The sequence below is a fragment of the Poecilia formosa genome, unplaced genomic scaffold (assembly GCF_000485575.1).
Source record: "Poecilia formosa unplaced genomic scaffold, Poecilia_formosa-5.1.2 Scaffold370, whole genome shotgun sequence".
Lineage (NCBI taxonomy): Eukaryota > Metazoa > Chordata > Actinopteri > Cyprinodontiformes > Poeciliidae > Poecilia > Poecilia formosa.
Window position 1 is genome coordinate 425,333 of NW_006800309.1, and position 16,009 is coordinate 441,341.

Consider the following 16,009-nt stretch of genomic DNA (forward strand, 5'->3'; position numbering starts at 1 on the left):
TACAAAACTGGTAAGAATTACCAGTACATGCTGCACTTTGTTTCAGTTGCGCTTCAGTTCTCTGACTAACGTGGAACCATTCTTTAGCTAATCCATCAGCATAAGAGCTTCATGTCACATTTGCTTTTGAGAATCTTGCTTTGCATTTTTGAAAACCAGTTATCTTAATTACAACTAAATCATGGCCTTTTGTATCTCTCTTTTGTTTGTCTATCTATTCTCATTGTTACCACCTCACCATCTTTTATTTTATTTTTGTTTCGTAACTTTTTGGTCTCCTTTTGGTTACTGTTCTTCAAACGTGTCCATGTTTTATCTGTATGTGTGTTTAGGTGTTACAGCAGCAGCAGCAAGAGCGCGAGAAACAACTCGTTCTCCAACGAGAGCAGTTGGCCCAGCAGAAATCCCAGCTCGACCAGATACAATCTTTGCAGCAGCAGCTCCAGCAACAACTACAAGAGCAGAAGCGGCTGAAAACTGCTGCTCAGACCATGCAGGTGAGGAATTTGTACAACTTTGATAGACGGTTTTAAACCTTCAGGGTGCATTCGCACCAGCCCTGATTAGTCCGCACTAATAAAACAATAGTTCGATTGCCAAGAAAGGCTGGTTAATTTAGGAAAGTTTGAATATGCAATGAAACTCTAATGTGGCCCAATAAAGGCAAACTCTTGCCTACCTATAGACCTAGGCTTTGGTTCGGTTGAAGTAAACTGGTGCAGTTTAAGTGCATTTATGAATGCAAGAGGACTGGAGGCTTCTCCAAAAGCCGTAGCACTAGCAGGAGAAACGGCTAGTGGTCTTTTTGACAAGGACAATTGAGAAATCCTACAACTGTTCAAATCTGATGTGACTCAATTTTTGTTTACATTTTGTGAAGGATGAAGTTGCACTCAATCTTCTTCAGAGGTTTTTGTGTTGTTTCCTTCAATGGTTCTTGGTGCGTATGGCATTTCTCACCAGTATTTGTGACAACAGACACAGATAAATTGTCTCTCCATCTTTGCTCATTCCAAATGTGTTCTGCCAAGTTGAGGTCAAAAAGGTTGGTGAAATTATTCCATGTCTTTATGGACCACTGGTACACAGTCATGTTGATACAGGAAAGGGTCATTCCAAAACTGGTCCCATAAATTTGGAGCCATAAAGTTGTTCAAAATGTCTTGGTATACTAAAGTATTAAGAATTCCTTCTTCTAAAAACTAAGAGGCTGAGGCAAAATTTGACCTCACTCTTTGACACAAAATGGTAGAGTTGCTGTCACTCTGTATCGCCACCCTTTTGCTGTAAGACTACTAACACTTGTACCTGGTGACTGGAGATAATGCACTGGTAGCGTCCTACCATGGTAACACTAACCCTGAGAGCAACCTATGCTATCACAAATGTTTGTTTTTCAAGGTGCTGTTATGATGGAAGTTGGTAGACACACCTAAATTCAGTGATTTGAAGGAAATATCCAACCCTTTTTACAATATAGTGTACGGTATATCAGATGTTATTAATTCTGACATTGTGAATGACTGAGAAGTGTACTTTGTCTTTATAAATCTCGTCCTGTAACTTTTTGAATTATTCTATTTCAGTATTTCCCTGTTGGTCATAGATATTCAGAGCTGAACTTCTTAATTTGGCTCTATTTTTGCAAGTGTCCTCTTCAGCATTGCTTTCATTTCTTTACATATTGTTAGCAAGCTGCGTTAATTTTTCGGAATCTTTTTATGAGAAAACGAAACGATCATTATTCGACAGGTTCGTTTTCAAAAACTTTACAGTCACAGGTGATTGTTGGTAGTTCTAATGAATATGCTTTTGCCAACAGCTGGATATGACCGGACAGCCACTGCATCCCTACATAGACTCTCAGATGAGCTCGCGCTCTCTCCCCAACTCTTCCTCAGAGATATGTTTGAGGAGTCAGGATGAACAGCTGGAAGCCAGAGCTGGTATGAGGAAACATAGCTCCATGAGCAGGCTGACCCGAGACACCTCTGATGGAGATGGTGTGATTTTCTATGGCTCCCCTCGCAGAATTGTGGATAGTTGTGTACAGACTGATGATGAAGATGGAGAAGAGAGGTAACAATATATTTTTCTTTTTTTTTTGAAGTGAGTAATGGGATACCCTCCTTGGCTATGAGTATGTAGGTGGTATGGCATAAGAATGACTGTCTGTGGATAGCACAGTAAGTGCTTCCCACATCCCAATCCTCACTATGTACCAGCAAAGAAAATTTTATTTTGTTTACAAGCAAAAACCCCTAAATGTATAATAGTTGTATCTAACATAAATATCTACACAAGCCTTAATATCTACAGATTGTTTTCTTCACGCCCTGTTCTGCCTTTTCCCTGAACCACCAGGTACATGATGCGTCATCGTACCAGGAGGCGTGGTCGGAGCGTTGACTGCTCCGTCCAGACGGATGACGATGAGGATAAGGCTGAAACGGAGCATCCAGTTCGCCGCAGACGCTCCCGGTTTTCCCGCCATGCCGAGTCCACAGCAGCTGGCACCAGCACTGCCTCGACAACCACCTCGACAACAGACACCAAAGCTGACACATCCAAGATAGTTTCCTCCAGCATCGCTGTCCAGACCATCAGGGAGGTGTCCTGTCAGACAGAAGCTGAGCACCTAGGAAGAGTCTCCCCGGCAATCCATGTGACATTACCAGACCCTAATAAAGTAGAGATCGTACACTACATTTCTGGACCAGAGCGCACACAAAAAGGACAATCTCTCGCCTGCCAGACTGACTCAGAAGGGCAGTCGCAGGGCGTTGTAGCTCCACAGCTAACAGTGCCGACTACAGTCAGTCCATATTCTTCCTCTGCTGGTACCGGAACAGGGCCGTCCAGTTCGGCTGACCTTCACACCCAACAGCGCCAGCAGCAACACGTTGCAGCGAATGCAGCAAAATTTGAGCGACGTCGTCCTGACCCGTTAGATATTAACTATCAGCCTCACAACCACCTTCACAATGAGTCCATCTCCAGCCTCATCCGGCAGCAACAAACCACACCGAAATCTCCACAGGTCCTCTACTCTCCTGTGTCGCCAGTGTCCCCACACCGCCTGCTGGAGACCTCCCTGTCAAGCGAGAGACTGAACAAGGCCCACGTCACACCTCAGCAGAAGTCTTACACAGCCGAATCCCCCCAGCGACACCCATCTGTGCCCCGACCCATCAAGAGCACCCATAGGTCCATGTCGGACCCCAAGTCCCTCAGCCCAACCACAGATGAGCACACCAAGGCCAGGCTGTCCCTGTATCAACAACAAGCACTCCAGAGCCAGGTAAAGTCACTGAAGCTGAGCCGATGCTCCAAAAAGCTATTAAAAAGTGGTGAAAGCAGTTGTAGGGGCTGTATTTACTCTATTCTAAGAGTTTTCTAAAATAATTTCCTTCACATTGTTTAGGAACAAGATCTTTGCTGTACACAAAAGCTTTTCAAGTACTCCTTTACAGTATTATAGAACTGGCCTTATCATATACTGATTTTGAAAGCTATTACAATAGGGAAATTACAGCTGTGTAAAAGAGGTAGTAGCAAGTCCTCAAAATGTACTTATTGATGAAATTTCTTAACCTCATTTCTTTCTGTTTGTTCGTTATACGACGTCACGCCAGTTCCCAAAGTTTCAGGTTTAGTTCTCAGAACCCCCCTTCGGGTCCTCTGTAGAATTAAACAAAACAACAAAAAACAAAAGTAAAGTATATTTATGCCATCCAGGGTATCGTTTTACCCCTGTTGAACTGACTTATTAGAAATTCTTGTGTATTGAGAAAATTGTCAGATTCTGGGTGTCTTCTACTTATTTTATAGGTAAGAAGCTGAAATGTTTGGGAACGACTGGAATGGATAGACGGCTAGGGTTTTAACATACCCCTTTCTTGGTGATTCCATTAAATAACTCATGTGAGTGTTATCACCACATGAGTCTTGTTTCAATTGAAAGTACAGTATATTTATTAAGCTGAGCTTGTGCTTAAAGTATTAGTTTATAGTCAAAATTTAAATTTGTCACAATCTTCTGAGTATGTTTTCTCTAATCTTTTGGGTTTCTCTCAAATGTATCTACTATATTAACTTGTAAAGGGAAATCCACCACTATATATATTTTTAGGTGCTTTATCCATGCATTCCCTACAAATAAATTCAGATGTTTCAAAATGAATCATTAATTGTTAATGATGTCCTGACATTTCATTGACAATACTTTTTTAGGCCAAACAAAAAAATCTAAATCATGTTTGACTACAACAGTGACATAAAAACCTTTAAAATTTCATACATTTTTGGTCATTTCTGTACCATTGACTTTGCTTACAAGCAGGAACAGCACAACTTCACAATTTTTTATGGATCACATGTGATATTATAGCGTACTTAGCAGCATCCAAGAACGCCGTTCAGAACATTCAGATATTAAGTATCTGAATGTTCCAGGACATCTGATCCCAAATTGGAAAACATCCTTTAATTCAGGTGTCGTTATCACACAGTAAACGATTGAATCCATTTCATTTTGTTGTATTTGCTAGAATGTATCCATTTTTGGTCTAAATTTTAATATGGAAAATGAAAATTCAACTACTTTTATGTGCCTTTTCTTCCTTCCAACTCCATATGTGTCAGCTGGGTGTATCTTTAGCCCTAATCTCAAAGATCATAAGAATAATAGGAACCAAGGAAGTTTTTATTTTTATGTTGACACATTGTCATCTACTTAAAACACCAGCTAACATGGTTGTTTGACGGAATATATGGAATTTATCTGAAAGGGAAGATGATCCTCATCTTCGAAACAGTGTGCACCCGTTACAATTGTGGGGTCATTAATTGGCGTAACAGCTAGTAAGTTATATTATTGAGAAGTGCAAAAATCAAAGACCTTACCAACCTTATCTAAAAATTATTGTTGTAAAATGTTATATCATCATGTAGATCATAATAGTTATGAAACATAATATATGTAAGAATAAGATCATCAGAGACATTTTTTTTACCACTGGGGTGAAAAAACCTTCAATGATTCAGTCCTCTTGAAATTCATTTTTATAAGATTATTTTCTTTCAAATTGAATGTATGTTGTCTCATAAATTATTAAAACTCTAGAGTATTCAACAAAACTGTATCAGAGCTGACACTAATTTTCTTGTTCCTGTACGTCTTCTAACAAACTTCACTCTTGTTTCCTGTTGTCTTTGTCTGTTTGTCTTTATGTGTCTCCTTTGTCGACCTTGGTCTCTTGTTGCATCCTTTCTTTGTTTCCTCTCTTCCTTGATCTTTTTCTCCATTTGAATTTTCTTCCTTTCTTTTGGTCCCACTTTGTTGAATATTAATTCTTTTTTGTGCACATTTATTTACTTTTTTCGTTATTCTCCCATTGCTGTCTACACTGGTTGAAAACATTCTTGGATCACTTGGATGTTTTTGGTACACACTTTATTTTTACGTTTTTTTTGGGTTTCTTCTCTTTATTTGTTCCCTGCATCCCTTCTCATCTTGTTGTTTTCCCAAAACCATCCCTCTTTGTTTTTGTTCACTTTCTTGTCTGCATTATCACCTTGTCCATCTGTGTCCTTCTTCCTGTATTTTCCTCATTCTCATTCTTGTCCATCCAATATTCTCACTTTATTGGGCAAATCTATTATCTGTAATTTTCCATTTATTGTCCATTTTCCAATTAACCTTCTCAATGTCATATCCCATCAACTGTTCCTTGTGCACCCCATTATTTCCCCCTCAAATGCTCTCCATGTTTTGTTTTGTTTTTGTTTGGCCTCCACACATTTTCCCACCCTTCCTCCCCCCTCTGCCCTTTCTCTTTCTCTCTCTTCAGCTGGCAGCCTTACAGCAAAGCTCTTTGCTTCGGAAGGTTAAGCGAACCCTGCCCAGCCCTCCTCCAGACGAGACTGCTACATCAGCTCACTTGACCATGATGACACCTGCCCAACAACAGATCTACCTGTCCTCCGTGCCCAGCCTCAAGCCCAGCTCAAGGTCTGGCCTGGCTGCTAAAGCCAGCCTCCTCAAAGATCTCACCCACGAGCTGAAGGCCGTGGAGCAAGAGTCTACCAAGCTTAGAAAGCAACAAGCTGAACTGGAGGAGGAAGAGAAAGAAATTGACGCTAAGCTGAGGTACCTGGAACTGGGAATTCATCAGAGGAAAGAGACTTTGGTAAAGGAGAGGGAAAGAAGGGACATTGCCTACCTAAGATGTATGGGGGACACCAGAGACTATATGTCTGACAGTGAGTTGAATAACTTGCGTTTAGCAGCTGCTGCTGCATCACATGAGGCAAATGGGCTACTAACAACCAGACCAAGCACTGCTCCACTTAGCCAATTTACCAGTGACCTCAACACAGCAGCCCAGTACCCACCAACCTCATCCTTCCTCTCTTGTCAATATCCCCAGAGCCAACCACCAGCACCATCTCAGCAATCAAGTGTGCCATACCAGTCATCCACATTCAACCAGCCTCCTTACCCAACAGTGTCGCAGTCACAGGCCCTGCCACAGCCCATGACCCTTCAGAGTCATCCCCCTCCTCCTGGACCTACCTTTCAACCTCAAACATCCTATCCTTCCCACACCTATCCACAAGCTCAGCCCCCATATCCCCAAACTGATGCGGGGTTACCATCTGCACCTCAGCCTCCAGCAGGGCCTACAGGTTTTGGACCTGCACCGCCTGGTCAGCCACCATACCCCACCCACAGCTCACCTTATCCCAGCGCTGTGTCCCTCTACCCCACCCAGACGACTCCATATCCTGGGCAGCCCCAAGCTGATATTCTTACCGTTCACCATGGAAGACCCAGACAGACATCACTTGCTGAACTTGAACATAAGATGCCAACCAACTATGAGACTATCAGCAACCCGACAGTTGTGGTCACGACCACAGCCCAAGATGCTACCTTTTCCAGTGCAGCCCCAGCCTATGGTCCGTACACGGGAACAACAACAATGGCAAGCTCCTATGGGCCGTATGGATCTGCACCTGTTTCCAGCAGTTATGGTGGTTACGCCACAGTGCCTCCAAGCACTTATGGTCCATATACATCAACCCCCGCTAGCTCATATGGCCAGTACACAACAACTACTGCTAATACATATGGCTACACCACCACCACAGCCAGTTCTTATGGACAGTACACTTCAACAGTTTCCAATGCCTATGGGCACCCTGTAGACAGTCCTTCCACCTACAGCACAGCCGAAGGAATGTATGGGGCTCCTGGTTTAGAGCAAAACATTCCAAGGAACTACATGATGATCGATGATGTGAGCGAGCTGACGGCAAAGGACGGGCTGGGCACGACAGCAGGGGACATGATGCATCATGGCAGTAGCGGGCGTTACCCTGGCGACATCCATGGCCATGGCAGCACATCTGGCAGCACGGCGCGTGGGGGAACTGGCAGCTCCCCCTACGGCAGGGCACCTGAGGAGGAAGCAGCGATGCAGGATGAGCTGTACGACCACCACGGCAGGGGTAAGAGCAGCTACAGGCACGGACCTCTAGGGGGCAGCAGCAGCAGCGTGAGCGCTAGCATGGGTGGGGGATCCCCCTATTTCTATGACTACGACTACAAACTTGCCAGCATCCGCTCCGGGGTACAGAAACCTTTGGCGTCCTCCAGAAGCCTTCTGGCCCCCGCTGTCATGTCCTCCAAGCGCAGCAAGCACAGGAAGCTGGGGACTATGGAGCAGAAAATTTCAAAGTTTTCCCCAATAGAGGAGGCTCGAGATGTCGAGGCAGATTTGGCCTCCTATTCTGCAGGTGAGGCTTACCCCTCATCTCACATTCGAGGGCGCCAGCTGATCGAGGATTATGGCTTCAAGAGGAGTGCTTTTGATGGCACCAGTGGCACAACTCATGGAAGTCGACACTACGGTATGATGGTGGATGAGGACGATCGGATTTACTACACCTCAACTGGCCGCTCCCGCTCCCATGGCTACGGCATGGACAAGATCTCAGCCAGAGATTACCATGGCTATCGAAGCAGATCCTATGAGAGAGACGACCGCTCCTACCGTTCTGGCTACAGAGGACGCCACCCAACTCGGCAATACTCTGAGGAGGAGAGCCCACTCAGCCCTTTGGGGAAATTCATGGGTTCTGGGAGATCTTCAAGCTTAGGTCGTGACCCATATGACAGTCGCAGCAGTAGATATTATTACTATTATGGCAATTATGGTTCCAGTCACTCGCTGCCAGATGTTCAAGACCATATACGGGACCTTCCCCGGACACATGTCTACAAATCGGATGATACATACATTATTGATGATTATCATTGTGCTGTGTCAGACAGTGAAGGTAATTGTGGGAGCTAAATTCCCACAGTCTCACTACCTACTACTGCTCCCACCGTTTATCTAAACGTCCCCCACCCACCCAGAAGCTAGCTTAGCAAAATAACAAAAAAACAAAAACAAAGGACAGAGATAGTCGTTGCATGTCAGTGTTTTCTTCATCCTGAGAGTTACTTGGAGCTCTATAAGTCGTGGACTGCTGTCTGTCTGTCTGCCTGCCTGTCCGTCCTTCCGCCTGTCCGTCCAGCCGTTTCTTTGTTCGACAGTCGCATGGTTCTTCAGCGTGATCGTCTTTGTCTTCACAACACTGACTGACTTAAGAGGTCTTTGCACGACAGCAATAGGTTTTTTCTTCAACATGTTATTGGCTCTGTTGCACTGTTAATGTGTTTTGATATAAAAAATTTATGTCAACACTGCAAAATCTTGTCCAGACAAAGTTTTCTATATTCCATTTGCCAAATGAAGCTTTGTTAAAAAGTCTTCCATAAAAAAACAGAACAATACTGACTGTTTGAGGTGAAGAGTTTTAACTGATTAGGAAGTTTCCTCCCGCAGTCAGTGAGTAAAGATATGTAGCAAGAAGATCTGCTGTATTAGACAGTTTTGCAGTGTTTAATATGTCCTGTTTAACTTGTCTTGTACTTGTGGAGTAAATCTGTGCATGAGTGTAAAATTTTACTTTTTGCCTTTCTTTCTGTGTCTTCCCCTACCTATCTTTTTTTTTTGCATGCGGTTGGACTTCCTTCTGCCCTCTTCCTTCTTACAGCCTGCATGCCGCTCTCTCCAAACGACATGGAGATTGATTGTGATCTGCTCTCGGTTTCCAAAGCCTACCATCTGGGCCAGGAAGAAACTGACTGGTTTGAGAAACCACGCTCCAGTTCTCGACACTACGGCAGCAGCCACTCTGGAAGAAGTCGGCATGGTGTCAAGCACACCTATCATGATTATGATGAACCTCCTGAGGAGGACCTGTGGCCGCAAGATGAGTACAGCCATGGCGGGCGGCATTCATCATCACGTGACCACAGGCACCATGGCACCTCTAGCCGGCACTCTTCCTCCCGTCACTCAGATGAGCCGAGATCCTCGAGGTCATCTAAGGGGCATCCCAAAGACCCGTCTATGCGCCATGACCCCTCAGGACGTTCTTCATCTTCAGGAAGGCGTGGTGAGTCCAGGTCTGGAGGGTATCACTCTTCCGACTACTCCAGGGATCCGTCTGGACATCATCACGGCCAAAGGTCTTCCAGGCAGGGAGATCCACACAGATCCTCACGCAGCAAGTCCCAGGGCCAAATGGACATGCAGGGCCAACCACCAGGTAAACAGGGTGCACCTGCAAATCTGATAGATAGAATACAAAAATAGTTTGAAAAAAAAAGGAAATTGAAGTAAAGTTTTTTCCAGGTTGTTTGCTGTCTTCCAAAGCCAAAGGCTTGATAAGACTTTGGCTTATCAAGCCAAAGTCTTGCTTATCAAGACTTTGGCTTGATAAGAAAAGGAAACAGATTACATCGGTAAAAAACCTTTAAGAATATTTTTTGTTGACCATCCTGGATAGATCAATAAGATTGAGGGGAAAGGGAGAAAATTTGCAACTTCATTAATAAATCCTGATTCGATCTCTAAACATTGATAGGATCCCCTTTTAAAAATCCTGTCTGAGGCAATAACATTTAATAGCCTTTGCTGTTGAGATTAATTTTGATGCTTTTTTTTTTTTCTTTACAGTCAACAATCCCCTCAGGGATCAACAATTTTTAATTAACAACATCGAGTGTAACTTTTCAAAGGATACGTTTTCCCTGAAGGCATCATTGCGGACGTGTTCATAGCGGTGTAGTAATTAAATCACCAGTTTGATCTTTGCATACAACTCTTGTTGTTCATTGTTGTCTCACTCCTTCTGTTTCTGCTAAAATGCTTCATTTCAAGAAAAAATATTAGCAAAAGAAACCCTGCACTTTTATATGGACTTTATTTCAAAAAGGGACAGATGATCCCATACCGTTTTTTTTATTGTTATTTTTATTTCTGACTTTATGAAATAAAGTCAGAAATAAAATCAAATTGTAATAAATTGTAATTCATCTTATTACAATCAAATTGTAATAAGACGAATCAGTTTTTGAGTTGCTTTGGTTTAAAATAAAGCACTTTTTTTATCCTCAAATAGGCTCCTCCAGGTCCGGCAGCAGTACTGGGCGAGCTCAGGGCTCTGCCGGTGGGCCTCCAGGATCCGGGCGACTAGGCGGTCCGGGTTCTCAGATGGATGGGACCCAAGGACAGAGGACTCAGCTCCAGCAGCAGGCCCAGACAGCTGCATCCAGACCAGGACAGCCTGGCACAACAGCGACCACAGGCCTTCAGCAGCAGCCACCAGCCCAAGGTCAAGGCATGGGCATGGGGATGGGCATGGGCATGGGCATGGGTCAGGCCCAGGCCCAGGCCAAACCAGGGCAATTGGGACCAGCAGGCGGGCCGATGGGCCAGGCTCGACCAACTGGTGCAGCAGGAACCACACCGCCCACCATGGTGAGTAATGGGAACAAAACCCGAGGAGTCACAAACAGCTCACATCTGCACCCATTTTATGTCTGATTTCCTGTAAACAGTTCCAATTTCAGTTTTCTAGCAAACAAGAAAATACAAGAACAGAACTGAATTCAACTTAGGATTGTGCTGTCAGGACAAAATGATCATGGAGTGGATATCCTAAGCTGGTTTTAGCATCTAAGCATTATTAAAACACAATGCCCTGACTTCTTGTGTATATATCCTAGAGAGTGTGGACACTTTCCTTAGGTTTCCAGTAAGCTTTCAGTATTTCAAAATCCTGCATGACCCATTGAGGTTGAAAGTATAAAACAAACTTCTCTTACTCTTTCAGCCTTCCTGTTGAAGGCTGAAAGTCTTAGTCTTTCAGCTAAGACTTTCTTAGCTGAAAGTCTCATTCTCTCACGCAGAATGAATGAGCCAGTCGACATGCAATAAACAGTTTCTCTAAGATTGCTACAGCTACACTCTTGCCATATTTTCATTTTAAACACATCACTGATAGTAAAAAGTATTAACTTCTTCACTCAGTCATAGCTTCAATATCGCAGTTTGTTGGTGTCAGTGCAGTCTTGTAAAACTTCTAAATACAATCACTGGATGGAAAAGAAGTTGATTTTTCTGTTTTTGGTTTCTAATTTCTGATTTTTGTTTAGTTCGTATTGCATTTTTTCCTGAGATAACAAAAGGAATTTTCTTCATCAGATCTCCTTCTTGGAAACCGACACAGCAAGCTGTTTTGCTGAAAGTTTCACTCCTGCTCCTTTAGTCTGCTTTTACGATCATCTCTCCTGTTTTGTTGTCCCCCTATTTCTCCCTGCGTCGCTTTTGATAAGAGTTTCCTGACAACCACCCTGTCCCATTTCAGATAGTTTATTGAAATTCTTATGTGCCTCTCCTGGCAGACCTTATCTAACACCGTGATTAACACAGAGAAAGCTGATAACCCAATGCAGCTGATTCACTGTCTGCTAGACACCCAAGAAATTGGCACTTAAGATTTCTCCCTGCAAAAATCCATTCCTGCATTTACTCCATCAATCCATTCGAAGCTATTTTTCAGAAGGAGTGTGAGACTGTGATTATTACACTGTAAATAACATCCAGAACAGGCTGATTATTTTGGTTTTAGTACATCTGAATGCTGTCTATATTCACAGGATGCCGTCCAAAATTACCCAAGATGTTCTCATTTACTGCATCTTTGCAGTTTTTTTCTCTCCTGCTTTATTAATTAAATTAGATGCTAATGTGGGGGGCAAATAATGCCTGAAATCTGTATTTTAATGTTTACTAACTACTTAACTGACTGATATGTCAATATTTTTGATAGAAAGCAGTCATGTTGGAATTTCACATCAGACTTGATGTGAAAGTTTCTTGTGGAAAGTTCAACTTCCAAGTTCAAATGAAACGCACTATTAATTAGCACCATGGTTGGATGAGACATATTTTATATTTTGGAAATTTTTATTTTGTATTCATTACTAAAATCTAGCCCCTCATTCTAAACTTTGTCTAAGCGGCTTAGACCCTCATCCGTGAAGAAATTATTGCTTGCAAGACTGACATTTTAAAGGAATGGATCTGATTTTACTCAATATTTTTGCCGTGACGTGTGTAATGTGCCAGCTTGATGGTGAGGGAAGCTGTGCCGTAAAACTTACCAGAAATGATGTGCACTGTAAACAACTATACCGCATTGCAAAGAGAGAAGTGCCGAGTCAAATTACATCTTTGCCACCATTAAAATATAATAAACATTCCCCTTGCGCTAACTTTATTTGCTCAATATTTGGAAGCATGTCCAAACGCGTGGCTCCTTTCACTTCCCTCGCTGCCATTGCCTCGCTACGGGCAATCCTAAAACAACGCAGAAAACCGATGACACCGTTCACAGCTCCTCCTCCTGTCCGCTGATTGACCCAGTTGAAATTCAGCTGGAGAAATTGACCTCAATGGGAGAAATCTCACGCACAGCACTGAAGGGAGATGAGAATCGAGTGGAATTTGGTTGAAAAGAAACAAACCAGCCTAAATAAAATTTTAAAAAGCAACACAACTACAGCTCCAGCTGTAGTTGTGTTGCTAGCATGGTGAGGAACATTAACAGAAAAGTAGTTCAATCTGGAAAGACTCAAACGGAGAAAAAGGAATAATTAAAAGATTTAATGACAGGAATGAATAACAGTTATCGGGATGTTCATTGAGTTCACATCAAATCTCAGCTCAAATCAGCTACCGGGGCCCAAGCGCCAAAGAACTGATTAGGGATGTTCTCCCCCAGGGCCCGGCACTGGTGGTGGAGGTCAGGAAAGGGTGCTATCCTGGAGAGCCGAAGAATGTGGGTGGAGAAAGGGCGGTGGTGGGTTGAATGCAGCTGGGAACCGGCTGACTGCTTGGATGTTTATCCTTTTATGCAGAGCTTGATTGAGAATTGGACGCGCCGGGTGAGGACCAGCGCTGAGGTTGGAGATGAGCATGACGCCTATGGGCGAACGGAGGGGGCGGAGTCTTCCAGCTTGAACTTTCGCTATTAGCTCCATATGATAGATTGTTTGATTTTTTTTTTTCATACTAAACAATTTTGCTTTGAAGCCTTTCTCTGGTAAAAGATGGACATTAAAATGCCTTCCTTCTGGCTATTGTAACTGATCACATATCATTTTATATCTTTCAAGAACTGACAAGTCCCATTTAGAATTTTGTTTGTCATTGTATAGTCAGTATAGTTGATACCCAAATAAACCTTACCTTACAGATCAGACCTTATTTAGCAGAAATGACAGTTTCCAGGTGTGAAACTCCCCAGTTAGTCATTCAGGTCTCAGTAAGCTGTCACTGCTTAATAAATGAGTGGTTTAATTCTGCCATCACTGTTTCCTAATATGTGCATTTTTTTTTTTACTATTCTTGGCTGTCTCACTGTATCAAAATCTGACTACTGTCTTATTCGGCTTTTGTTTGAGTGAACAGATGAATGCTGGATCCTTTTGATTCCGGTTTGTCACCCACATTCAGATTACATAACATGTTTTTCTCTCCCACAGCCTTCTATAACAACAGATTTACTGCTAAATTTACCTAAACACAGCAACACTTGTCTTTCTTTTTTTTTCTATGCAGACAAAGATCGACACGCCTCCTGTAACGGCAATTGGGGCGAAAGCGGCACCCGTCATGGCCTCGAAGGCAGGCCAGCCCCCGCTTACAGGAATAGGTGATGCTCAATCACAACACCCATGCACGTAAAATCCCATCACTCACTTGTTGTCCACTATGTCTTACTTATGTTATTATTGTTTGATGTTCATCCTAATCTGAGGTAAATCTGAGGATTATACCTCAATATGAAAGCCTGAGAGTGTTAGGTCTCAATTAACTACTGAAATAATGATTGATGAAGGTTTTGAGATATTTTTATATAACTGCAAAATGACTGAGCTGAATGCCTTTCATTCATCAATCTCACAACACCGCCTGGAATGGACTAAAACTTTAATTTTATGCAGTAAAAAGTCTGAGTTTTATTGCCACTTACTCGTTTGAATTTAACACCTCACAGAGTAACGAGGCTCCATTTTTAAGTATGTAATGTGGCCAAAAGGAATCACCCAAAAAGTGCAATATAACCTTAATGCGTAATGTATGTCAAATCTATATCAGTATAAAAGCTCAACTGTAGTATTGGCTCAAAGATAAGCAGGACAGTCCCTGAGAAAATGACTTCTAACTCATTAACATCTCATTCCTTTCATTTCCTTTCTGTTTCACATGCAGCAAATGTAGTGCACCACTTTGAGCAGCACTTACTTCTTCCTACCTGGACTACGTTTATTTCTCTGCCCTCTCTCCTCTGTCTTTCTACTGTTTAGGCTCCAAGGCAGCTCCGAGACCCGGCGGCATCGGCAGTGCAGCGGCAGGTCAGCCTGGCATGGAGGGAGAAGGAATGTTTTCCAAGATTCTTCCCGGCGGCGCTGCTGAGCAGGCCGGCAAACTGGGAGAAGGTACGGCAGACTGCTGAAAACGCGTCGCAAACATGGGGGCTTATTGAGTTGTTATTACCGAAATGAGAGTCTTTTAAGATATACAAAGTTACCTGGATGAACAGAGCCTCAGAGGCTTTCAAATTTCTTTGCCTGATTTTTATTTATTTTTTTCTTACCAAAGCGATTCAACAGTGAGGAAACTTCATTTTGTTAAGCTACATCTCTAAAGAGCTTAATTTTACAACAGCTTCATCACTGTGACAGGGAAAACCAGTCTGTCACAAAAAAAACAAAAAACAAAAACCTGCTGTCACAATGTGGGCGCAAATATAAAGAAATAAAACACATTTTATGAAACATTACCACCTTTCAAATGTGCAATGCTGTTAATGAGATGAAGGGTGTACAATGGAAGTCCTGCTGTTGCTTCTGGACACTGAACAGTACGTTTTTCTACAATGTTACATTCTTTTATAATTTATTTATTGACTATTCCCCCGTGAGGAGGATGACAGTATGATGCTCTATACGAGTCTGTGAGTGGCACCAAGTGGTCAGTTAAGCCAAAACAAGCTAATGCTAAAGCACCAGACAAGCCAAAGAGTGACGCTGAACACCTACAGCTGCTCATCTTCAGACTTCACCGACAGTGATCTGACAGAGCTTTAGCAGCAGCTCCTCAAGTGGTATTGGTGACCGTTTAAATTCAAAAGCGTTGACGTTGCTCTGTAGTTTTTCTGTTTAATGTTTGAAAAGTCAGTTTTAGCTCATTTGTCAACCCCTGTTTTTTTGTTTACTCTTCCTGCAGCTATCTCTGGCTTTGGCAAGAAATTCACCTCCTTATTCTGAGGTGACACAAGTCAGGTATGTATGTTTATTCACATGGGAAATAAGTCATATAAAATGGAATATTTAATGTAATATTGTTTGTTGTTTGTGTTCTACGGTGACTTTATTTTACAAGTCCTGTTTTGGAGGCCCTCCGACTTGTACACAAGGCAAAAATGAGGCGTTTTGAGTGACTCCTGAAAGAAGCGCCATGAAAAGGTTTCTTTAGAGTGCATCGGGTTTAGGAATAACTTTCATGAACGTTTGGTGGATTGCTGCAGTGTGTTG

The 16,009-nt window shown here is 42.8% G+C and overlaps 1 protein-coding gene across 6 annotated transcripts in view; it reads left to right on the top strand.

Moving 5' to 3' along the window:
- Positions 1 to 16,009, top strand: part of bsna (bassoon presynaptic cytomatrix protein a) — a 118,466-nt gene that overhangs the window by 94,369 nt on the left and 8,088 nt on the right. For 3 of the 6 annotated variants that reach the window (XR_001659074.1, XR_001659075.1, XR_001659078.1), the window contains 9 exons: positions 333 to 497; positions 1,823 to 2,079; positions 2,365 to 3,301; positions 5,853 to 8,346; positions 9,175 to 9,669; positions 10,525 to 10,883; positions 14,031 to 14,124; positions 14,780 to 14,911; positions 15,702 to 15,757. Coding sequence is in view for 1 of the 6 variants with exons in the window: in XM_007575138.2 (XP_007575200.2) it covers positions 333 to 497; positions 1,823 to 2,079; positions 2,365 to 3,301; positions 5,853 to 8,346; positions 9,175 to 9,669; positions 10,525 to 10,883; positions 14,031 to 14,124; positions 14,780 to 14,911; positions 15,702 to 15,742 (4,974 nt within the window). In the remaining 5 variants the exon portion in view is untranslated. Of the gene's footprint in view, positions 1 to 332; positions 498 to 1,822; positions 2,080 to 2,364; positions 3,302 to 5,852; positions 8,347 to 9,111; positions 9,670 to 10,524; positions 10,884 to 14,030; positions 14,125 to 14,779; positions 14,912 to 15,701; positions 15,763 to 16,009 lie in introns of those variants that run through there. The other 3 variants (XR_001659076.1, XR_001659077.1, XM_007575138.2) reach the window with 3 other exon arrangements.